General features: G+C 41.3%; 2 protein-coding genes across 11 annotated transcripts in view; one reads left to right on the top strand and one right to left on the bottom strand.

The window, feature by feature from the left end:
- Nucleotides 1-13,711, bottom strand: part of LPCAT2 (lysophosphatidylcholine acyltransferase 2) — a 29,610-nt gene extending 15,899 nt beyond the window's left edge. The window contains exons 1-8 of one of the 2 annotated variants that reach the window (XM_072043923.1): nucleotides 13,405-13,710; nucleotides 11,523-11,699; nucleotides 8,444-8,583; nucleotides 7,698-7,915; nucleotides 6,340-6,452; nucleotides 3,970-4,030; nucleotides 2,936-2,994; nucleotides 1,620-1,654 (exon numbers count right to left, since the gene is read on the bottom strand). In XM_072043923.1, the coding sequence (XP_071900024.1) occupies nucleotides 1,620-1,654; nucleotides 2,936-2,994; nucleotides 3,970-4,030; nucleotides 6,340-6,452; nucleotides 7,698-7,911 (482 nt within the window). In that variant the 5' untranslated portion in view covers nucleotides 7,912-7,915; nucleotides 8,444-8,583; nucleotides 11,523-11,699; nucleotides 13,405-13,710. Of the gene's footprint in view, nucleotides 1-1,619; nucleotides 1,655-2,935; nucleotides 2,995-3,969; nucleotides 4,031-6,339; nucleotides 6,453-7,697; nucleotides 7,916-8,443; nucleotides 8,584-11,522; nucleotides 11,700-13,404 lie in introns of both variants that reach the window. The other variant, XM_027467062.3, reaches the window with a different exon arrangement.
- Nucleotides 1-25,402, top strand: part of LOC101791976 (uncharacterized) — a 716,414-nt gene that overhangs the window by 149,165 nt on the left and 541,847 nt on the right. For 7 of the 9 annotated variants that reach the window (XM_072043940.1, XM_072043938.1, XM_072043941.1 and 4 more), the window contains exon 3: nucleotides 16,689-16,873. The gene's annotated coding sequence lies outside the window, so the exon portion shown is untranslated. Of the gene's footprint in view, nucleotides 1-13,681; nucleotides 13,959-14,102; nucleotides 14,136-16,688; nucleotides 16,874-22,197; nucleotides 22,531-25,402 lie in introns of those variants that run through there. The other 2 variants (XM_072043931.1, XM_072043932.1) reach the window with 2 other exon arrangements.

The raw sequence follows: 25,402 nt of genomic DNA on the forward strand, positions 1-25,402 counted from the left end.
AAATGGACAAGTTTTAACAGGTAGGGGGAAGAAGAAGCTGGGAAAAAGAATAAGCATATCCACTTCTATTTATGACTTGTTCACTGAGATTTTTAAGCAGAAATGTACATTTGCTCTCCACTTTAAATCATGTAAATTAGAATAGGAAGCTTTAAAGCAATCTTTCTTCTGTTCCTGAATTTGAAAAAATAAAAACAAGAAAAAATGCAGAACTAAGTGATCCTTTTTGCTCTCTGCAGGAATCCACCCTTAATGCTTGATTTCCTAGCATGTAATTTTAGGCATGACACTCAGTAAAACACAAAAATAGAAAAGTAACAAGTGAAAGCAGAAACTGGGTCAGGAGGTTTCTGAGAAGGACACTGGTACTGTCCATTCTGGCTGCAATACCCAAGATGTTTTATGAAGACTGCAAGTTCTGCATTTTCCCTCACAACTAAAGACAATTATTTTAAATCTTTGAGTATAAATGCTTTGTCGGAGTAATCTATAGTAGGCTACTGAATCTGTACTATATATTACTATCAGCGTGCTGATAACTGACAGCAATAACAAGAAAAATCTAAACTAAAGAAGATGGGTATTTTCATCTAAGTCAGCTTTCAAAATGTCCATTCTATAAGTTTGTGAGTGGTAGGATTAACTAACGGTAGCTTAAAAGGCACTTTTAAGTAGACCATTTAAAATGCTCCACTTCGCTAGTTCAGATATGTCTCAAATCAGTTGTCTGAAAATTTTAGTCAGATAGTAAATCAGTAGTGCTGCACTTCGATGCATTACATATTCCACATGAAAGTATGGTCTATGAATTCTGCAAATCCACATAATGTTCTAGTGAGTGTTTATGAGCTGAAAAGTGCTTCCCAGATGGTAGTTTTGGTATTTTCGGTACAGTTTATGGAAGTTTTTTAATAAAATATTTTATCATATCAGAAGACCACCTGTATTGCAAAAAAACAAAAACAAACAAACAAACAAAAAACAAACAGCAACAAAAAAAACAAGACCCACAGCCAAAATGGTCTGTTAAAACATTTTTCATTGTTTAATTGTCAGAAACTGTATTTAGCCTCATCACTGGCATCTCAAGCAACTGCTTTTGTTGAGTCAGGTAAAAGCAAACAGAATCCTACATGTCAGAATAGAAAGACAGGGAAACATAATTGTTTTGCCTGTCTTCTTCACCTATTGTCATGTTACTCTTCAAGGAAGGTGTGGAAAAAATAAATGGAGGGGATAAAATAACATTTATTTTCTCTTGTTTCTATACCATGTAGGAATCTGTTAATATCAATGGTCTTTGATGGCCACTGATTGTTCCCAAAAGAAAAAGAATTTCCAGTTTTCCCTTGGTCTAATGTAATATGCAAAACATACGAGAAAATTAAACAAAGCAGTGGCAGAGATGTAAATAATGTTTTCCTGTTTGAAAACTCCTCCTCTAGCTGTTCAGATATGAAATCTACTGCATGACAGCATTATCTCCAAGAACTTCCCCCTCATAAAAAAAAGCCACCTAGAGGAACATGAGTCTTAACTTTGCCCAATCTGTCTGTCAGACTGTTTAGCAATGGGGAAAAAAATCTATGTGTAATTTTTAGTAGGATTAAGAAACTTACAATGAATAGCCTTGCCATGTCCAGGTCACAGTATCCTAAGGATAAAAATAAAACACAGAAATGTATGACAAGATGAGATCAAAGTTAGAGAGCAGATAGGTTACAACATAAAACAGGCACAAGTTTAGTAAAAGCAGATGATGGTGTTATAGTGCTGTAGTGAAAATAAATAAAGGTGACCATAGGTCTAGGATTTCTTGCTGTAAAAAATTGGAAATAAGCATGGCAGACTTGTGTTCTATGAACAATTAGGAATAAAACTTAAGTGGTTATTTAGATGTTTTAAATCATTCATTCTCATTCATTCTAATCTAAACAACAGAAGTAGAAAAAAGTATCTGATAAATCTTCTGAAGTGGACTTCACCAGTCCACTTAGAAAGGCAGCCTCCTAAATACACTGGACAAGGACATAAATATATATGTTATATTGACCCTAAATATGTTTTCAAGGACATCTCTGCATGGGTAATCTATCGTGCTTTTTCTTTGTTTTGTTTTTTTTTTTTTTTGGCTTTGCATTTTTTTCTTATTCTATGTTTATTACTTCCTATATATAATTTTTACAGCGTGTGCTGCAGATCCTTACATCCTATCAGTGAAATGCAGTTCCAGTCCCTGTTAAGTGTTTCACTGTTTTGAAATTGATCTGCAAAAGGATTTTACATAGGAATCATTTAAATAATAAATTAAAAGTTTGTTCTTTTCTGGATTTGTGTGGTGAGCAGGGAATAAAAAAACACGTTAACAGTCGCTAGACTTGTGTCCCAGTATTACACCTGTCAGTGAAATGGAGCCATATGGCTCTACCCCTATACTTGGCAGGTAGTGTAAACAGTTACCTAGCAAAACAAATGAAAGTTACACAAAAAGAACCATCTGCAAAGCTGCCTTCTTGAGCTGCCTGAAAGAAAGGGGTGTTGGAAGTAGTGCATGGTTCAGCTTTGGTTTTGTTCAGAAAGCCTGTCTGTAGTAAGAGGACTTGACCAAAAAAGGATAACTAGTAGGGAAGTTGTGTGCATTTTAGACTTCCAAGTACAGACTCTGTGACTTTGCAGGAAGTTTCTAACTTCCGCTGCAATGTTTTCTTACATCTCCTCTTCCTTGAAGTACAGCTAAGATGCCCAGAAGTAAGTTTTTCACAATCAGAATAGCAACTACGTCATGCTGATTCTTGGGAAGCCTGGAATTCTCCAATGACAAGCTCAGGGCAATAGATTCTTCAGTTACAAAGCAAAATATTCAGCCTAGGTACACTCTAAGTCAGTATTTTGACTTCCAGATTACCAGTTAGTGATACAAGAATGTTCTGCTTACCAGCTTGTTGGGGTATCGGAGCAGCACAGGCTGCACAGGAACTCGTGGAATGAATGCACCTGCAACCAAAAAAGTTGTGTGGGTTGTTAAGACTGAGCTTCATACAGCAGTTGGAAGTTCTAAGAGATTCAAGTAAGATAGGATATTTGGAAGAAGATTTTTTTTCAAAGCCAGAGGAATGGAAGTTTTTTTTGTTTTTTTTTTTTTTTTCTTTCTTTCTTTCCCATAAAATCATCGGTGCAACTAGCAAGATGTCAAAACAGAAAAAAACAAGGAGAAAGCTGTCTCAGATCCCCGGACTGTTCAAACTGATTTTCTGTGTATTTCCTCCACTTGATTGCCATTTATTTCAAAGGATTAGATTCTCACAAGGCTGTTGAGTGTTTCCTGAACTCTTCTCTGTTTTGATCATCTTGTTAAGTGATAGGAATCCGAGCATTTAGTACTGGTTTTGCAACTTTGCTACCAAAGATACTGTACAACAGTAAGAAAGGAGAGCACTGTGGCTTTAACTGAAGTGCAGCACAACAGGCTAATGGTCAGTGATGCTATCAAACCCCTTTCCGTGTTAAGAATAATCTATTGGCCTATCTTGCTAAGCCACACACAAACAATTTCATAGTTTAGTTGCTATGTCTTGCACGACAAAATTTACAGGAAACTAAGTTCGCACAACTGTAGGTTGAATTAAAGGAACATCGTAACTAGGATGCATTTTGGTAGTTTATGTCATAGTAGTCAGTCATTTTTCTGGGTAACTAAAGAAACAACAACAAAAAACTACAAACAAGTATGCAGCACTGATATTTTGCAACCTACAAAATCCAAAAAATGAGAAAAGTCAAACGATAGTATAAAATAGTGGGTTTAGAGCGACTGAAACATCAGTGATGTAAGACAGCACTGAAACTTTAACGACAGAACACATCACCACAATGCTGCTGTGGGTATGTACCTGCAGAAAGCCATACCAGAGCTATCAGACTAGTATTTCATACATTGTTTTCCAACAAAGATGCGACAAAATTTCTCACCTTGTTTAAATGTGATCAGACAAGATCGGTTTGTGCAGGTGCCTTCTGGGAAAATCAGTATCTTAGATTTAAAGAGAAAGAAAGCAAATATATACGTGTCATAAAAGGATTATAATTCAGCATCAGTTTATATGAAGGCTGAATTTTTATGCCAGGTCTGTAACGTGTTACACTGCATCACAAGAATACCATTACTATTTCAACAAGAATAGAATGAATTAGTAAAGGATGCCCACAATAATAACAACCTGATTCATCTTGATTTGGAAACAAATGCTTTGTATGAGAGGAATTTTGGGGACAGGCCTTTATCAGTTCAGAAATACAGTATAAAATGTTTCCAGTGTTTGACTCGAGATGTTTAGTTTTGGTAATGATAGGAGGCTTCTCTTTGTTTCTCTGCCAGCAGTTTCTTACTGAACTGCTGAGCATATTATCACCAAGAGTCTGGACTGACATGAAGTGCGTGAGGCACTTGAGCATTTACAGGCACAGATGCTATCAACATGAGTCAAGATGCCAGCTATGATGAGATCACAGCTTAAGGGGTAGCAGCAAAAGGCAAAGAGTGTAGGTGTATCTCTGATGCAGAGCTCTGATGGCACTACACACCACTACACAGTCCCTGAATGATTCAGACACAGCAAATACCCAGAAGGACTCTGAGTTAGCTTCTGAAAAATACCAGATTAGATGTGTAGTGAGCTGCAATGTGACACACTGAATTCAGCCCCCTATGGAATACAAAGAAGCTTTGTATTTCTCCTATCACTATAGGATCATAAGCAGCATCCCACAGAATCTCAGTACAAGAACTGGTCTGGACTGAGAGGGCTCAAGGTGTGCTCCCACTTCAGTCTGAATTAAGAGGTCAAGGCTAGATGAAGGAGAGATTGTTGTTCAGGAGACACAGGCCATTCTAAGATATGATATACCGGTGCTATGGGCACAAAAATGGGCATCTTTCTGCTTGGCGTACATCATAAGCCCCAGAAAACATATTAGTGACTGTCCAAGCAGTAAGTTATCATACCCTTCTTCCCCTTTTGTTTTGGTACAGGGTTGGGAGAAGCAATAATCAGGAGCTGATGCTATTAATAAGCGTGAGTGTTGTGCAGCCTGTCGTGTTTCGGTTTGAGGGGGAAGGAATTGGGAATCCAGCTACTCCTCTGTGTTGTGCTAAAAGAATGCAGCCCAGGCACTCAGCTGAGGTTATCAGAGACATCATCTTGTGGTCAAGGAGGAAGGTGTGGCCGCTGCACAGGACTAGGAATCACCCTCTGATACCCCCAGCTGTAGCTGATTCAGTCTCGGAGATTCCCAGATTACTTGACTCATAGGCTCTTTGTGCCATAACATAGCTGCAGAATTGGTGTAAAGCCAATTCTCCTTTTTCTCACCTTGCTGTTTTCAGCAGAGGTTAGGTGTTTGGACCTTGCTGGGATCACTTTATCCACAACAGTTTAACAAGTCATAAGCATCAATGCAGAGTCTAAGCATAGTATTAAAAAAAAAAAAAGCCTTGCTAGCTTTCACAAGTGTGTATTTAAAATCCTCCCTACAGTTGATAAATGCATAAAGATAGAGGTGACAGGAAACCACAATCAATACATCAGAAGAGAGTGGAGAGGCAATGCCAAGTATGATGCCAGTAGATGCAGATTTCTATCCCAGCCTTCTACCTGTCCAAAGGCAGCAGAGTTGCTGCCTCAACTGTTTTCTCCTTTAGAGCAGCCTCTGCCCCATTAGGTTTTCAGGATGGAAAGCCACCCAAGGTCTAGAAGCACAACAGCAGCTTGCTGCTGAGGGATGACCATGGGAAGCAATGTGCAGAATCACCAACTATTGTGTCCAGACCAATCTAAAAGCTTTGTTCTTACTGCACTGTTACCCTGAGGAGTGAACTGACCTTCAGCTCAGCTATTTTCCACCTGTGAAATGAATATTTTAAGCTTAAGTACTGTTTATGATGGAGCTCACACAGTTTGGGTTACTCATTAACCGCTGTGAGCGCAGCTCTGCACCACAGCTTTTCACACATGAGCTTGGCTGAGAAAAGTGATTCACATATAACAATACAAGTCAACTGCTACCCTGAGGACAACAAGTTAAGTATTAAAATAGGGCATGAAATCTAAGAGCATCTGCATTTTAGAACAGCAATTGGTATTGTCTGGATTTAACTGATTCGTTTGTCCTGACAAAACTCTTTCTGGGCACCAGCCTCTTTTCTTCCTTTCCCAAACCTGTTACAGATCTGAGAGCTGCCTTTATATGCCAACAGAATCCTATTCATCTGGGCACTGCCTGACATTATGATCCACAGTGTATCTGGGATATATTACAGAAGAGTAGTGGTATCTTTATTACCTGTGGCCACTTGCCTCCTGATAATGCCCGATTTGTTATCTCAGCGACTGTATTCTTTCGTGAATCAGGGTCTTGACGAGAAACTGCTACAGGCTGAAGGGAACTTAAAATTGCTGTGAAAGAGATCCAGATGTTCATTTGTTTTACACTAGTGCCTAGAAAACACGTGTTCAGGGCTCTCCTGTAACAAAAACTTGTTATGCTCATACTAGGAAACAGACTGCACAAACAGCTTTCAGACTAAATAGATAAGAGTATCATTATTGTGCTCAAGCTGAGGAGCTTGACAGTAGGTATGAACTTATCAAATTCACGTGCACCCATTCTACTAATATTACTGTTATCCTTCAGCGAGCGTTTCCACACAGTTCTGAGAAAGAGACCTGCTCAGGTATCTGCTCACAGGCTACACCGGGGCCCAACGCATCCAGACTGCACTGAAGATGTACCTTGAGCCCAGGCTGAAGAAGCGAGTGCTTTTCAGTTATGAAGCAGACACAGCTTGTGGGTAATTAAAAAACAAAACAAAACAAAACTGATTATATCAGAACTCTACATCAGAATGTGTGGACATGCTGAAATGTGATGAGAAACTGGGGAAATAACTAGCTTTGGCATCCCACTCCTGTGTTTTAAGACAAGATCACTATATCACCAGTTAGTTTATTTCCTACCAAGCTACTTGTCTGTGTTGCCTACTGAGTTCTGTCTGTTGGCTTGTTCTTTTACGAGTCCTACGGACAGAAGAGAGATACAGCCAGCAGAAAGGCTGCTGCTGATTCCAGGAATAATGCAAACTGGGATTCTTTCTGTGCCAAAAGGAGGAGAAAATAATAGAAGCATGACTCATCTATCTTTCCCATTCTCTGCATTTCCTTTTTGAGTAACTTCTCTTTTATTCCTTCCTGGTTTGACTCCCATTAAAAAATATCCATAACAGTGCCTGCAAGTTTAAGTTTATGAATATGGTATTTTCCAGACTGCTGTAGTTCAGGGCTGTTTTGAAATAACCTTTATCAAAACACGTTCTGTGTTTGTGGGCCATACTGTTAAAAGACAGCAGTTGAACAGATTGTTCAAGCTACTTACTGAGTGAATTTTCAGATAAATTTTGTGCTCTGAGCAGCTAGGAAACATGCTTTCGATGTAAAGCACATTTAAAGTGGTATTATATTCCATGCCTGAAAGGAAACAGCATACTCTCAAATGTTTTGACCAATTCTGAAAGATAAGCTGCCCCAAGTGATTTTACTGAAAATCTGACAGTAACTTTGGAACTCAAGGATTTAAAACAGTCTGTCCCTTAATCAGGTTCACAGATAAGACTTTGAACGTTTTATTTTTTCATGAATACTTACTGCCAAATACTGGAGTTGAAAGGTTCTCTGCTCTAGATACTATCGATGGCATTCCAGTTAAGGCAGAAACAATGGCATCAAAAAAACTTGAATGAGGAGCTGCAACAATGATGGGGGCTTCCAGCAGACTTGCCACTTTCCCTTTTACTTCAACTTGGAACCCCATTATGAAGAACAAGGTACGAGTTAGGCATGAAAGGCTTGTCTGGATCATCCTCCTGGTAAACAGAAACACAAAAATATCATCCAAATTACAGCTCATTTTCTAAACAAATGCATAGATCTCACCAGCATTGTGGCCAGGCACAGGGTAGGAACACTACTCACAAGGAGAGTGTGGGCTAAAGGGGAAGAAGCAGGGGGAGGGAAGGTCCATCACCTTCTGTGTTAGAGCTTACAATTTCACAGATACAATTTTAAAGATAAGGCAATGTACAGCACCTCTAACAACATCCCTCCCCAACAAGTTCTGCTATTTCTCTGGCCATATTTTATAGCATTTTAGCATGATGCTACTGGGAGGGCAGGGAGAGTACTTAGCAGTTGCAGTGTCTTTTTTGTATGAACTTATATCACTCTGATACTGTTGTTTTGTTTTGAAATCAGTTTTAAACAATTAAATGACAATCTTCCCATACCTGGCACGTTCCCTCAGTGGGACTTCCCATAATCTCTTGGCCTTGTTTTATTTAAAAAAAAAAAAAAAATAAAGTAGAGACTTTTTATAAATTTTGGTCACGCTTTACCTTCTCCATCCTTTTAATGGCACAGCTCCTCCTCCCTGGTGACGGTAAGTTGCAATTGATGCAACCAGCCATGACAGCAATAAAATGAATGTAATAAATATGACACGGAGAGGTAGCAAAATAATCCCCAGAAGAACAGTCTGAAAAAAGAGGGGAAAATCTCAAGAAATAGCATCAACAGGAATTACTGATACCTATGCAGTTACATTTTATGGACTGTGAAATATTTACATTACTCAGTCATTTTTAGTGTTTCAGAAAATATTTTTGGGTTCCCATTTCAGTTGGAATTAGAACATCTGACTGTTTGGGTTTTTAGCTCAGATACTGTTAGACAGAGAGGGTAAACAGAGTTTGCCTGCCTTAGTTTATACTTTGGCTTGTTCTGCAGCATACAACAAGGTCAGACTCATCTGACCAGCTGAAGTGCATCTCCACTCCAGAGCCTTCTGTCACCAGCTGTCACCTGTCTACAAGCCAAGCGGGATTGCTAAGATGATCACAATGTACTTTTGCTCCTTTAAAAATGACAGACCTTGTGCTGAGTCACACGACTGCTGCAAGTGATCCTCAGTACCACTGCCTAGAGTAGTGTAGAGGCCACATAACTTCATTGCCCCTAGTTAGGACTTCAGCAATTTATTTTTTTTTTTGTAAAATTATACATGTGGTTTAAGGCATGGGTTCGGACTTTACAGTGCTGTTGTAGCAGCTCAAGGCTGACGGCCTTTGGAAGTCGTCTGCTCACCACCTGCAGTACGCATCCAGCAGGGCCCTTCAGATGATGGGGACTAATTTCTTGCCTCCTGTTTGTGTGAAGCATCCTGGTTATTAACTCTGTGCCGGGATCTCCTTGAATACTTCAGAATGAATTGAAAAATCTTAGTTTCCTTTTCTCCCCACACTCTGGAAGCTGTTATTAGCTCGCTTTAACTCAAAGCAAAGAAACTCTTGGGAGAGTTCTGCTACGGTCAGATGACCACACTGGGTAGCAAAGCCGGTCTGAAACTGCCCCAAGCTGACATTGCTCCTCACCACTTCCTCAGTTCTTCACACACACTTGTAAGGGAAGTGGGGGGGAAGGAGAAACCTAACATAACACTGCTTGCAAATAATCCTCAATTATTACCCTCAACCCTTACTAATGAATATTCAGCTTGCATTTTTCCGCGCACAGCTCCGGGAAGGAGGTGCATTGGCACAAGGTTGGTAGCAGCCTGCGGTGCAGGGCAGGAAGAAATTCTCAGCTATCTTACCCCAGCACATTAATTTAGAAACTATATCCTGAAGGTTGGCCTTTGTGGCGCAACAACAGCCCTACGTGGATTGAGCAAGCCCAGGCTGGGAGGCAGATGAGCGGCGATACCTTGCGGAAGTCCTGGCGCAGCATTCCCGGCAGGCTGCGAGCAGCTCGACGCCTTCTGACACCTGGCCAGCTCGGGGCATGCTGAGTATCAGCTTTGCGCGTGTACGCACACAGCAGTGCACGCCCAAGCAGAGTTATTGTAGTGAATAATTGTTTTTATTTGAGCTGTGTTTGTAAAAGTCCCTCAGAACTTGGTATATGGCTGCAGCGTTGGTCACAGACTGACAGCTGCCCCAGTTCAGAAGCATAGCAGAAGTTGGTCAAGAAGTGTGGTAGTTTTAGCGTACACATTTTACACATTTTGATAAGCGTTTAGCTTGTAATTCTGTAATAACATCTGTTTTTCTGCGCAGCTTCTAATAATATATAACACACCTTTGAATTTAGGTAAAGAGCCTGCATGATATTCATCTCATCTTTTGGGGAGGTATCAGCCTATATAAATCTACAAAAATAATTTGATTCACTAAGTTTAATACCAGTTCTAATCAAATAAATAGTTGCAAGAGGAGAGAGCTGCGAAGTTCCCATTTGGGAATTTAAATCTGAATGGTCTGTAGTCACAAACTGCCAGCAAGTCAAGTGGATTTTGATGTGAAGGCACACACAAGTTTCTCTGTGTCATGCCAGATCAGATAATGAGTTTGTGAGCTTTATTATTTTAAAAGGAAGCCTACAGATGCACAGCAGCACTCCTCTCGCAAACTCAGCCTTTCTAGACATCTTTTCAGCAATGACTACTTACTGTACAGGAATCGCAAAGCTTTGAATAATAAATGAGTTTTCCAAATTTGTTTGTACTTAAATACTTGAACAATGATTATTAAGCAGTACAGAGGATTTTAAATTACCTCTCTCCTTTCCAAAGGAACAAATGATTATAGGACATTTGGAATATAAGCATCTTTACATTAATCCAATTAATCCAAGTATTATTAATCCAATTCCTAGATACTGTAGCTTGGTTTTAATTTTCCTTTCATTGACATAGTCCTCCTGCGGGCTGCCCAACTTCTTCATTCTTCCTTTGTCATATCCTCCTACTGCCCTCTTGCCGATATTCAGGAGAGGCTCTGGCTTTAGGCTCTAAACCTGTGATAGTGACAGGGATTAACAGGAATTTTGGGCCTTCGGGACTCTCTTCTGTGTTACAAAAGGTACGGTAACAACATACCAAACTTGACAGTGGATATGCAGTGTAAATTAGGGTAAGTAGAGGCAGCAGGTGCAGCAGCTTATGTTCTCTAAGCACTGCCACATAACATGTTTCCAGGGCAGATGGACATTCAGGTATCATTTGATCCTTCTTGAAGTATACAATGTTTTTTACCTAGAAGTTGTATATAGAAGTAGTTATGGAAATTTAATAGTAACTTTAAGGTCAGTACTCTGGATACACAGAAATGGATTCAGTAGCTGGGTGTAAGAAATTTGGCCCTGGGGATTTATTGCTCTTTTGGCACAGGTCACAGTAAATCTGAAAAATTCAGGTAGCAAGTTAAACCAACCAAGACTCCCTGCTTGCCTCCCAAAATCAGATCCCTATTTTTTCCACCATGCATGTCCTCTTGTAACGTGATCTTGAGTCCCAGTTCAACCTTTCAGCTGCATTCAATAATGTGGAAGGGGCAGCATAAGCATAAATCAGCATGTTTTCACTTAAAATACCTTTTTACTTTATTAAAAAAAAAAAAAGTAAATGTATGCACTGACCTACAATGAAAAAATAAACGATGCAGTAGCAAAAGCAAAACAATTCCTCCCTCAAAACTTTAATAAATTCATTAATCTATTTTAGGCAGATGCACAGGTGGTACTGATGTGCTGATGCAAGCTATTGGCTTTCTAGGTCACTGTGTAATGAGGCAGAGTTGATTCCTGCTCCATCAGCTGCAGAGTAGGGTAAGAAAAGGACAGAAAAGAGAAAGGTCAAGGTAGGTTAGAAAATAAAAAGTTCTGGAGAAAAATGTACAGAAGAAAAGACAGGTTTAAAGTTCAGTAACTATTAAGTCGGATCAGATCTACTCATTTCAATATGCAGTAATTACAAAGATAAACCTATCCTGAGTCATCTGAAGAACTTCTCCCCAAATTAGGAATCAGCTGGGTACTTTCTGTTTAAGTTGTGTACGACAACTGTGTGACCTTTCACTACTGCAGTCAGTAGTGATGACTGCAATTTTGCTTCAAAGCTCACTACTGCTGGGTCCTGTCCCAGCTAGGTTGCTTCTCCTTCCAGGTACATTGTGGAGTTATGCATAGAGGGTATCTTGCTTTAAAACATACCATGTTTTTCATCCCTTCCTCCTGAAGGAAAAAGGGTATATTTATTACAGATCAAATGGTAATTGAAGCTTAAAATTGCAAGCTTTTAAAAGTAGTTTGTGCATCCTTCAAAAAGATCAGGCAGCAGAGAGAACTGTCCATTTCTGGAACCTCATTAAGGAACTGCTGCCGATACCTCGGGGTTCATGCCTACAGCTTCTGACTCAGGTGCACTTGAGCTGTGCTGCAGGCTGCTGGTAAACACAGGGGTTAAGAAGATTTGAAACTGTTTTCCACATCTCTCAAATTTCCTCTAACTAGCTACCTTCAGGGTAAACACCATTTATAACTTCAGGGAGAGCTACATGGAACATAAAATATTTAGCTGCGTGTCAGCCTTAGGTATGTGTAACAACCAGCAGAAAATGCTGAAAGTTTGCCTATGCACTGCTATGTGCCTCGTCCTCACTGAGATGCCAGTTCTCGGCTGGTTCATCTCCTCAGTTTTTAAAGTGGAGATGTTTGTAAATCAATGCCCAGAAATGCTGTTTGCTTTCTGAGTTGTGTGAGTACCCTCAGCACGGCCCGGCACTGCAGCGGGACTGCAGGAGCCTGGTTCAATTCACCCAGTGACAGCAGCAGTAAGGCAGGGAGGGAGGGATACCCATTTTGGGGGGATGTGGAACTCAGAAGGGGGGCCTCCTTCCTCCCCCAAAGCAGGTTTAAAATCAGCTTACAGCGAGTTATGTGTCTGAAGGGGATTATTGTAAAAAGAGCACGTTATTTTCTATTTTAGCGCATCACTTCAGGGAGCAGCTGTCAGCATCTTCCCACTAGTGCCAGAGGCGCCTGGCACCACGGACAGCATCCCACTTTTGTGAGTGGGGACGCGGGGATTCCCGTTTCCTCCAGCAGCGAGGTGTTACTGTCGGGACAGCACCACCCTTGCCAAGAGCTCGCTGCACACCTCGCACCAGGAGCTCAAACCTGGCGCTGAGCCCACAGCCCCAGGCCCTGCTAACCCGGAGGCTTTCCCCCCTTACAGGGGACAACAGCGGCTGCCCTACAGCCCCGGGGGAGTCCGGGCCGGCCGGGAGCCCTTCCATTTTTCCTTCCTTCCCTCCCTTCCCTCAGGCGGCCGCTGGCTTTCTCCCCCCGGCTCCAGGAGCCGCCTCAGTGCCGCGCAGCCCCGCCGCGAAATGGCGGCCCGCGGGGCGCAGCCTTGGGGCAGGGGCAGCCGCCCCCCGCCGGGGAGCCCTTCCCCAGCCCGGCCGGGCCGGGCCGGGCAGGGCAGGGCAGCTCCCCCGGCACGCCGCACCGCCGGCCTTACCCGCAGCTTGTCCCCGGCGCTCAGGCGGCCCGGGTGGACGAAGGGGTTGAGGACGACGGGCGAGCAGAAGGAATGCTGCCTGGGCAGCGGCAGCACCCGCGGCGCCATGCTCCGGCCGCCAGCGCCGGGCGGCTGTCTTGCGCAGGAGCTGCCGCCGGGGGGGCCGCGATGTCCCCGGCACTGTCCCTGCGCCAGCCCCTGCCCCGGTCCCAGCCCTCGGCTCGGCCCGGCCCCGCCCGGCCCGGCCCCGCCGCGGGGAAGGAGCCCTCAGGGGCCGCAAGATGGAGCCGCCGCGCCCGCCCCTGCCGCCCGTGTCCTGAGGTGGCAGCAAGAAGGCGCCGGGCTCCCCCCTGCCCCGCCACAGCCCCGTGTCCTCCTTCCCCTGCCCAGCCCGGGCTGCTGACGGGCGGCTGTTGTGCCTCGTTGGCAGGCACCACGGCTGTTATCTGAGAGATAAGGGAGGCAAATGCGCTCAGGGTGTACAACAGGAGGCTTTTTATTTTTATTTTTTTCTTTGCGTGGAGGGTGCGTTTCTGCGCTGAGGTCAGGAGGAGGTGAGGTGTGGAGACACACCGTGAGCTGCATCCATGGGCACGGCCGTGGGTGGGAGTCTGTGCTCCTGAGGCAGGGTGGCTGAGGCGGAGGTGCTGCCTGCTGCTCACGTTACTCCACGCTCATGTGGCTGCTTCTTTTTTCAGCACTGAAGGAAGCTTCAGCCTGATGGTGTTGAGGTGAGCGTGTGGGTTCTTGCACTGGATCTGCTGTGACTATGAGGGTGAGCCCCCGGAGCGCTGCGCTCAGGGACGGGTGGCTCCTGGCCTCCAGGCCGTGGCCTTGGTTCAGGCACTTCAGTGTGGCTCTCCCTCCTGTCTCACACCTGTTCTTCACACAAAAACATGGACACTTCCTCACACAACATTAGTCTGTCACTGGACTGCTTGTATTTCCTTTAAAAAATTGTTATAGAAACCTCACAGTTCAGTTCCCAGTTTGGCATGACTACTTCCTCAAATATAGTAATTATTAATTATTATAAAATTATTTTTCAGTTGTGGCTTGATGTGCAGGTGCTTAAGGAATAATCAAAATAATATATATGAATATATATGGGTTAACTGAAGCCTGCATATAGTGGAAGCTTGACAAATGTAGGATTTCCCTTGGCGGGCTTCCAGGGTCACCCTGTGACTGCCTGACCTTGGAATCGGCCTCTGAAAAACCAGAGCATGAACCAGTGTGGCACGATCATCATGGGAAGTGAGGCTAGAGGGAAACCCCAGAGCAGAAAGATCAGTTCTGCCTCCGTCATTCTTGACAGATGATTCGCGGATTTGTTCCAGCACTTCTCTGGTTATGTTATGAAACATTTTTTCTATATCTGAGCAGAGTCTCTTTGCAATTTATATTCACTTGGTGGGTATGAAAACTGTTTTCTTTCCTCTTTGTAGCTACTTTTTGCACTCTTGTATAGTGCTTTTGTGATTTACTCAAGCCTTCACTAGACTCAACAGTTCAGTGCTTTCAGGTTTTCTCTCCCAGGTCATAGTTTCTAGATATCTGATTATACTTAATGCCTTTCTCTGGCATTTCTCCAATAGGTCCACACCTGTCTCGAAGTACCCAAACTGGAAATGTTACTCACTAGGAGGACTGACCAGTGCTACTGATTGGGCAGGAAGGGTTGATTTCTGTCTAACATGTTTATATATCCCTTCTTTTATTGCAGTAGCCTGGCCTTGTGACTCACGCTGTAAGTCATGATAATTCTTAGATCCATTTCTGAGTAATTACTTGTCATTTACAACACAAAGTTCTAAGAATAAAACACTGCATTTGTCCTTATTAAATGGTTGTAATGATCTTACCTCTAGAACCAGGAAATAATAAAGCATCTAGTTTTAAAGACATGATGCTTTTATTATGTAAAATAATCTGTTTCTGGTAACTTGTACATTTGTTAAAAAACAGTGATATTGATTATAAATTGATATTGATTATAAATATTTACTCATCTAAGGCTGGTTAGTCATAACATCATGAAAAAGGCTTAAGCAAGCACCAAGATACAAACAGTGCAAGAAAAATGTGTTAACGTTCAGAATGTGAGAAGGTGTGATCCTTTGCCTAAACTGACATCAGTCTCTCTTTTGAATAATAAATCCATTTTGGTCTGCGAGTCTGTGGTGGAATGAACTTTGATCCTTGTTCCACTAACACAAAATACCACCAAGCTATTATGATACTGATGTTTGGAATTGTTTCAGTATCTTTATTTTACCAATATGCAATGGTAAAATGTGGGAGCAATAACATTAGCTTGTTACTAATTATTTTTGTAGGTTGAACACACACCTTTAGTTTTGCAGGTCAGTAGGAAAGCATATGATTTACCTAAAGAGCTTTACCCGGTACTGTCTTGATTCTACTCAGAAACTATAAAAATAGTGGCTCCAGAGCAGGTGTAGCTTCTGTATGCAATCCAAGTGAATCATATCAGTGACAGAGGACATCCCAGTAAACACTTCCACAGCGTAGGCAGAGATTCTTCTTTCATATAAACTGTCACAGTTTTAAAAAAGTTTATGGAACTTTATTGTTTTTAGTATAAATTAGATATACAGCTTAAATTGGACTGTGATCTTTCTCTCATCAGAGCTGCCTTTGGAACAGCTTATTCTCCCTTGTAATTTGTAAAATTATACTCCAACATATCTTCTTATCATAATGATTTTAATAAAGCTACAGTAATTTATGAGTATTTTCAGTATTTATCAGTTCTTTAAAGTGTGGTAGACTAAATCATCCATTGCAGAATAAGGAATTCTTGTGAACTAAATCTTCCACTAGCAATTCCAAATCTGAACCAGAAGTGAAATGAATTTGATCTTTTTAGCATTTCTATCTTTAATTTTTCAGTTAGGCCTGCTGTCTTAACTTTACAAAACACACAAAGGCGTTCTTTGATAAAGAAACTGAAAACCTCCTTCGTGTTTGAATTGTTCCGTTTGCTTTTGACCAAAATGCTCCCTCTTGTGGCCACGGTCGTGTAATATTTCTGCACAGAAAATTTAGCCCAGTATCTGTAAACTGCTTGTGAGGAAAAAACCACGACCCTTCCTCAAGAACAAGTGACAAAATTTCTTCGTGCAAAGTAGCATCCTGATTATTGGCTTGCTTTCCGTGATATAAAATGTGAATTTCGTGTGCAAAATGGGTATGAGAACAGAAATAGATTCCTAGTGTGTTTTCGTTGTCAGTTTAACTTCTCCTTTCTTTCTTTCCAGGCCATGGTCCCCTAATGCAAGTTCAGCCTCTGCTGAGGAGAAATGCTGACTAATTCCTTCCAAGAGAAAATCTGGGTGCAGCTGATGGGATGTTTTCTTCAGGGACCAGTGAAGCCACATAGTGTAATGCGATTCACATCAGCTTTGTTTTTCTCCACCTGGCACAGTCTTCCAGTGTTATCCTGGTAAGCCATATACCCTTAAAAGTCTTCATGCCTTAGTCATGCAACACACAACCTCAGTAACATGCTATGTTAATAGTACTGTGGCAGGCTGCCACAAAAAAAAAAAAAACAAAAAAACCAAAAAAAAAACCACACCAAACACACAACACAAACATTTTTGATAATTGTATCTCAGAGTCAGAAGGGCATTGCATGAGGCTCCAAGCAGACTCAGGCTTACTGTTAAGCACTCTGGACATACTTGTCTCCCTGATGATGTCCACAGTGGTAAACATGGCCTGTTGTGCAGTCCGTATCTGCTGCAATAGTAGACAGCATACTTAACGTGAGAGAGGATCAGAAACACCCTCTACTGTTTCAAGTTCTATACTGATAAAGGACAAATTAAGTGGCAGACCTTGGGGAAAAAAATATATCTGATTATAGAAGGTAAGTGAAACCAACATTACTGAACAGTCGCTATTCCTAGTATCTATTTAACACTCAATAAAAAATGCTATCCATGGGAACAATCAATGGGCTGGATAATGTATGGTGTAATTTGTTAGGGCTCCATCAACCAATTTCAGTCTGCTGAGGATCTAGATCTGCACATCCCTCAGTAGAATTTTTTGTTTCATTCCTGCTTCAAACAAGAAGATTTGGCCTGTTCCTTTCACAGTGCTCATGTAGTTGTGGACCAGAGGATGTGCTGACAGGCATACATAGTCCATCCAAGCAGACACACACGTGTGCGTTCATATGCATGCATGTATACATAACACCTCCTTGACCCCATTTAGTTTTTCAGTTTTCAAGTCAGTTGCAGAGGTGCACATATCTTGGAGTTTTAATTAAATGTTAAATAAAACTGAACCGCTTCTAAAGCTAAGGATTCTCCTGGGTATTACTAGATGTTTCTTTTAACAGGAATTCCTTTCTCTGCCACTTTCCCTTGTTCAGTAAACATTGGGCTTTCTGTCCTAGCATTCTCTCTTATATTGGTGCACATAGAGTTCACACAGTGTTTGCCTGGTAAGTTTGTAAATGAGTCATTGCATTTGAGAGTTATTTCTAGATGTTTTTGTCAGAGGGGTGTTGCCACCCCCAGTCTGTTAAGTATGGGAGTCCAGCCCATTCTCTGGTATAGGTAAAATAGTCAAGAATGTGTCCTGGCATGCTGCATTAGAGAGAGGAACCTCTAAGAGTGCCCTGAATCTGCTTCTACTGAATTCCTTTCTCTTTGCATTGCTAACTGACAGAAGGCAGATAAAATCAGAGGCAAGAACCTAGCCACTTCAGTTTGCAAGTCATACCTGATAATGACCTCTGCAAAGGCAGATGCTTAACGTGCATGTTGTTGGTTCTGGTGGAGTAAGTAGGGCTTGCGTTAGATTTTAGGTCCTAGACAGGCAGATAGATTGCTGAGCTAGCTCAGTTAACAAGTTAGGAAAACATACATTAGCATCGGGCCTTGCTGATGCTGGCTGAAAATAAAGGTAGTATTTATCTCAGGGAATCTACTGGGGCTGTCCCCTTGGAGAATCCTCCTGTAAATATTCCTCACCTGCGGTGGCTGCAAAACTGGACAACTTGACAAGAATTTCTCTTCTGTTTCTTTGGGTAGGGAAAACTCTAGACTGATGAAGGGGGATCTCCAATTCCCAGTGCTCTCAAGCTGGTACCTTCCCTGATTATTGAATTCACTTGAAAACAAAAGAAAAAAGTAGATTTACAAGAAAAAGAGAGACTCCAGTGAATTGCGTGAGAATGAGATATAAAATTAACGTGGTTTTTTTTTTCCCTTTGAACTGAACCCAGGAGCCTCAGTAAAGTTTACCCTATTTAAAGCATTAATTAGGGAGCTGACTGTACATAAAGATAAAACAACTCTTAAAGAAGTCTCAAGGGACTCAGAAAAAACTAGTTTTGTCTACATGAAGCAAAAGAATTTTAATTAGAAGCAACTGAATTGAAGTGAACTGATATGAGCAACAAAAAGAGAATTTATCCCACAACGTATTCAGGGAGCGTAATTGAATGTTCATTAGCTAAGAGTTATATACTGACTGTTAATGAGCAGAAATGAATATGTATTATTTCTTATTAAGCTGGAAATATATAGAACTAATTGCATTTAAATATAGTAGCTATAAAGCTGTGTTTTTTAAGTGTCACAACTAAGAACAGGAAAGACATAGGTGAATTTGTATTCCTTACTGCAGTAACACTTTAAATATTTATTATGCTAAGTGGTATTAATACATAGCTTTTTGTGGAAATGGTTATTATGTTGTGCTAGTAGGACTTGTGGATGCCTTCATTTGGATAGGATTTATGCTTTGTTTATTATAAATTAGGGAAGGCAGTAGAACCAAGACACATGCTCTCGGATTACTGTAAGACAGTGTTATTTTTGCTTCTCATAATGAGAGTCCTCTGTTATTCATGATCAAATGGCACTTGGCTTATTGGTATTACAGCCTGCTAATAATCTCAGGAGAGAGTTTTGGTAAGATTTCTTTGTTGAAGAACTACAGAAGAAAGCTATTTGGCTAGTTGGTGTGCTAATAGAAAAGTAGAATTAATTTGTGTTAATACAGTCGATGTGTTGTGTGTGCACCCAGCAAGGGCCTATGCCTGCCAAGAGGTACCTACACCTCTGTCTGGGGACTTCAGTAGGGACTGCAACAAAGGTGGACTCAGACCCATGATCATTTATTGTCACTGAAAGGCCACCTCTTCTCCAGCATGGCAAAATAGATGTTTTTTTTTTTTTCATCATCCTGTTTGCTTTGACATTGAAGGATATTTTGCATCTGTAGTCGGGAGAGGTTAACTCACCTTTGAGCAAGCCATGCCTTTTGAGATCAGTGCTGTAGGCAGTGATTTTGGGGAATTTAGATTGCTATCTCCCTACTTAATTGAAAAAATACCTGGTTTGGTCTGATTTCAGTTTGTTTCTTAATTTTGTAATCTATCCTTTTCTGATAAAATTATTTTGGTTACTAAAGGTTGACCCCCTGGATTACCGTTATATCTGTAGAGCTAATAAACAGAAATTTGCACTGCTAAAGGTAGCAGTCCAGTGAGTCTACATTTAGCAATCCAAATTTATGTTTATTACTTATACAGATATATTTTTACCACAGGATTCGTTAGTAGTAACAACTGTGCACGTTCATTTTTCTGAGAGAGTGCAACCTTTTTCCACTCACAAGAGGGCGATAAATCCCTAGTCATCTTTATTCAGCCTCTATAAAGCGATCAAGTGAGCGGTAGGCTAGTGTAAAATGTCACAAAAAGCAGCTTGGTGTTAGATAACTGATACATAGAGAGACTTGTATAAAATATTGTGATTCCTTTTCTTTCATTTTATGGGAAGTTTAGGTTAAGCTCTGTTCCTTTCATGGCACCATAGATCCTGTTGTCAGTAGAAACTGGATGTGAAAAGGTTATTGAGAGGATTCCCCTACTGTAAATGTTTTTGTCGTGGTATACGTACAAGTATTACATTCAGATAAATGTCAAGTGCCTCAAATAATGTGATTTTCAGCGTATTCTTCAGGAGAGTTTTCTATAGCCTAAATGTTGTTGTGTATGTATATTTCTTCCTCATGGTGAAACTGTGTCTTTGGTAATCAGAATTTTCTATTTCTTAACTTTAATATTTTGCCTCAATGAAAGTATCTCTTCTGTTAAAACTCCCCACCAAATGCAATGTTATTTCATCTAAATGCAAAGACCACAACTTGAAGTCTGTATGTGTTGATAATATCAGTATGGGGAGCTGCCATTAGCACTGTGGTTTCTCTATTTGTGTAAACAATTTTATGAGCACTTTATTATCCTTTTAAATATGTATGTTCATTCACCTTCACATCCATTGCCTCTCTGCAGTAATTTCTGTTTTATGTTGTATGGTAGAATAGTTTCAGGAGTTTTATGTAGAATAGGGAAAAAAGGAAAGAAAAAAGAAGTTGGTTTAATATACTAAATTACTGTGTGTCTCTGTTGATGTTACCTGAGTTCCTTCCAGCTCCTTTATTTGGAGGGGCTGGATTCCTTCCAGCTCTCAAGTTCCAACGACCCAGCCCATGCAATTTTTAAGCTGTCGGTATTAGAACAAATTCTTAATTATTTATGGTATAGTATGGCCTCTGAAGAATATTCTCAGTCTGCGTCTTAATATGAAAAATAAATAAATGTCCCAAGCCTCTAGCAACACACTGAGGTATTTGCTTGAGGTGTTAGTACAGTGTCCAGCTGAGTTTCAGTGTCTCAAATGACGTGACTTCCAATATATCTTTTAAATAAGGAGACAAATCCAAGGCTCTTGGGGCTCTTTCTACAATCTGAATGGAGTTCTGGGGCTGTCTCAAATGGCTGAAACAAAGCCACCTTTATATTGTCTTTCACCAACTTTAAGCAGCCTTCGGTTGCAGGAATCTAGAGGCTTGTCTGGCCCCTTGCCCAGCGTCTCACTACCTCAGGCCCGTGGTAGGAAGCAGCTGTTAGCAGGCAGGGCTATCCCCAGCTCATTTCTTTTGTATTGTCCTGCCCAGAGCAACTTCCCGAGCTGACCATCACCCATCCTCACTGCTGTTTTCTGCAGGGTAAAGGCAGAGCTGTCCTTGAGCATAGCGCCAAGTCTGCACTGCTGGCTACCAAAATGCAAGCACCGATGTGGCTGGGCAGCGAGCAGAGCTTGGAAGAGAAGCAGAGAGGAATTTTAGGGTGGAAACCCCAATCTCACTCACTCTGGTTAAATTAAATTAGCCTCCTCCATTCCTTTCTTAATCACAAGACAAGGTGAATTATGCACTCACTGTGTTTTCTCAGCTCCAAAGCCAAAGGGGTTTTGCTGGCTGTCTGGTCACAGTCAGGAGTTCTGGGTTTGGAACTCCAAACATGATCTCCTTCACAGGGGTTCTCTCAGTACAGTCAGGCATTTTGGCTATTTCAGTTAAGACCAAAATTAGATACCAGAACCACATGATCGTGTTATTTTACCATGATGCTTACCATGACTGCATGCCCTCTAGAACTTCATCTGTATGTCAGAAAGATACCCAAGTCCTGTTTGTGTCATGTTTAAAGTTCTAAGCACACCACACTAGTAGGAGATCAAGTATGCAGATGGGTCAGCTCTTTTTATATATCAAGAGCAGCTGAGAGGGAAAAATCAAGAAGCATTTCCAACTCACTATCTGCAACTCAGCTTGAGGCACCTAGGAAAGTAAGATGTTAAAACTGTGATTAAGGGGAAAGGAAGACATGCAATACATATTTTTTATCTAGCAACTCTAGGAAGATGTCCTCCAGCTTCAGGCAGTTTTGTTGAAATCTGGGGGCTTCTTACAATGGGCCAGATGAAAAAAAAATTGAGAACTTTTGCTGGATACCTTTTAAAGTGCTAACACTGAGGCTATCACAATGCCATCAGTAAGACAGGTGTGGCTGCAAGATTACAAGGGCAGCAGTAAGATTCAGGTGGGAGAGCTCAAATATCGGTAATGTAACCTGCCCTGAAGCACAACCCTGGCTTCTCAAGTCTTCTAAATGTGGTGCTGATGGTGATAAAGCTGGGTAATTTAAAACAAGGTCAGGTGCAGGTGTTGTTTGGCAGTCGGGATCCTAGGAGCTCTGAGGACTACAGCAGTATCATTTCTTCACAGGTACATAAGGCTGATATGATGTAGGGATCAGGATGGAATTTTGCTATCAGGTACATATCAGAGAGGTACTGTTAACATTTGGGTACAGGTCAAAAGTTTTTGGGTTTAATTATTATTTTATTTGTTTATTTATTTATTTATTTCTGAGGAAAACAGCATGAAGGTTGGAAGTAATGACAGTCTTACAAGAAAGTAGGAGTGAAGAGTAAGGAAAAGGCTTGGTAGAAAAATTGGTATTTTGCAGGGACCTGTTGCTAGTCAGGCATTAAGAATAAACCTTGGGCTTTTTTTGTTGTTGTTTCTTGTAGCCAAAGTTGGTGGCCTGCAGAGGAAGCTCTGAGGAAAAGCGTGCATGTGACAGGGAAATTTCTGCTATTGGCTTCAGGTGCCTTGTATTGGAGCTTCTCATCTCAAAGATTTCAGCCTGGAATTGTGCTTTAGGACTAGAAATACTGCCTAAGCTCTCTCCAGATGGCTTGGAAGAGCTCTGGGGGCACTGGGGCAGGTTCAACAGACTGGGATTGTGTCTTGAACAGTATAACAACCTCTTTTTCTCCAGTAGAATCAAATGACAAATGTGGATGTTAACAAAGGATGATGGAGCTGTAGCTCAGTTGTCATAAAGAGAAATGGTGATTAGTTACGGAGACCTCTGAGCTTCTTCCCAGTAGTGGAGGAACATGGGCCCACAGGGACTGGGTGCTGGAGTTTCACCAGTGCTTCCCTGGGTAAATGACTGCAACTCTGGGCTGGTTTTCTAGTCTGTAGTATGGTGTGGCTGCCTTGCAGAAGGGCTTGAAAAGCATAATCAATTGTAAAATGCACTGAAATAAAAAGTGCTAGCTCAGTGCCAAGTGGTTTTATCTACTGCTGCACACCCAAAGGCTATCAGTACCAAAAGGGGAAGCTGAGGAGGAGCTCTTTGACAGGGGTGCGGTGATAGGACAAGGAGTAGTGGTTTTAAACTCGAATAGGGTAGATTTAGATCAGACAGTGGGAAGAAATGCTTACTCTGAGGGTGGCAAGGCACTGACTGGCGCAGGCTGCCCAGAGAAGCTGTGGCTGCCCCATCCCTGGCAGTGCTCAGGGCCAGGCTGGTTGGGGCTTTGGGCAATCTGGTGTGGTGGGAGGTATCTGCCCCATGGAAGGGGGCTGGAACTGGGTGATTTTTAATGTCCTTTCCAACCCAAAGCATTCTGTGATTCTGTAATTTAGTTCTGAGGTGGAGACACATTTCTTAATGCCCGTGACTTGTACACAAACAATCTGAAATCATAAAGCCCTGGGTTGGTGGTGGAACCTTGTCCTCAGTGAGGTCAGAGGCAATTCTGTCACTGCTTTTCCTTTGAAGAGGATCATGCCATTTTGTCAGGAAGCTTTAGGGAAATAAAAGTTTCCAAAACGAGCGATCTGGGACTTCTGTAAGGCTAAATTCTGCAGTGCCAGTCCTCACCCCGGTAGTCCAATGGTGTAATACAGCTTGATATGTCAGTTAATTACTTAGGGATTTATTAACTCAAAATTTTAAGGAAACTGCTAGCTTAGCGCTATCTACAGGAGGAAAAAAAAAAGTGAAGAACACTTGAACAGCCCAGGGATTTTGGCAGTGAGTGAACATAAAGTAAGTTAATGGAACAAAGGATGTGCCATTAAAATGTATCATATGATCCATGAAAGAAGTTACAAATATTGTGCACCATTGATTGAAAAATGATGGTAGGTGGGAGAAACCCAACAGAAAGAAAGGGGGAGTGTGGGGGGGAAACAACTTGTGGAGATTTATCCCAACATAAGTGTAGTTTAATATGTATTGATATTTGGGAGATGTTTCTGACAGTTATTAAGTTAAACAAGAAGCATGGCTTTTGCTCTGAAGAATTTCAGAGTATGTAGATCTGCTAACAATTTATATATCAAAGCAGTCACCAAATGGGCTGGAGAGGCAGAGCAACAAATCACTTCCAGAAGCTGCCATTATCATGATTTAAAAGTAATGTTAATCTCAGTGTTGCTACAAAAGTGAATATTAATGTATATTTTAAAAATAAAATCTGATTTTGATTTCAGTGTGGGGCTGAACTCCTTGGAATTGGTCTTGCAAAGCTGTGCTCTATCCATGTCATCTGGATTCTTTTGACATATAAATGACAGAAATCTAGAAAATTTTTCTAAACTCTGTGTACTTCCTCTGTAAATCAGGGTGCAGTGCCCATCTGACCGTTGAAGACCTGTATAATAAGTAGAACTAGGACAGGTGTGCAGGTGACTTTCTTAATAAAAATGAGAGTATCCCTCATTTCTGATGTTTTTAAAAGGATTTGTGCTTCCAGATGGCTTTATGCCTTTGCATTCGTTTCTGATTTTGGAAAAGGAAGATCTTTTAATAATGTTTAGCATGGACCTCCCCCACCCCTGCAATTTGTGCTGCTCTGGTAGAAGTGGTGTTCCTCTGCAAAAGCTCATAACGTGCTATATGAAATGTCAAGAATGATAAAGCAAAACAAAGAACCTCTCAAGGAAAATGTGCTGCCATGAATATCTGAAATCTACTGAACCGCTGCCTTATTATATTGAAATTTCAGTAAACACTTTTCTTAAGAGCTTATGTTTCAGTAGGCAGGGAAATGTGTTTTCTATGTAAATAGCAGTGTTTGCCTTTTCTTTAAAAAATGTATTCTCACCACAGTGGTAAATCCTACAAGCAGACTAAAACACAGTTGAGGCTGTGAGATATGGAATAAAATCTCCGAAACCTCTCTGTGCTTGTAGGATTGTCATTCATGGCCGTAGAGCAAAAATGCCATAGAGAATTGATCTTTGTGATGTTTTTACATACCTTCAAGCTTTGAAAATGAGAGAAGGGAGGAAGCCA

This window comes from Anas platyrhynchos, chromosome 12, assembly GCF_047663525.1.
Source record: "Anas platyrhynchos isolate ZD024472 breed Pekin duck chromosome 12, IASCAAS_PekinDuck_T2T, whole genome shotgun sequence".
Classification (NCBI taxonomy): domain Eukaryota; kingdom Metazoa; phylum Chordata; class Aves; order Anseriformes; family Anatidae; genus Anas; species Anas platyrhynchos.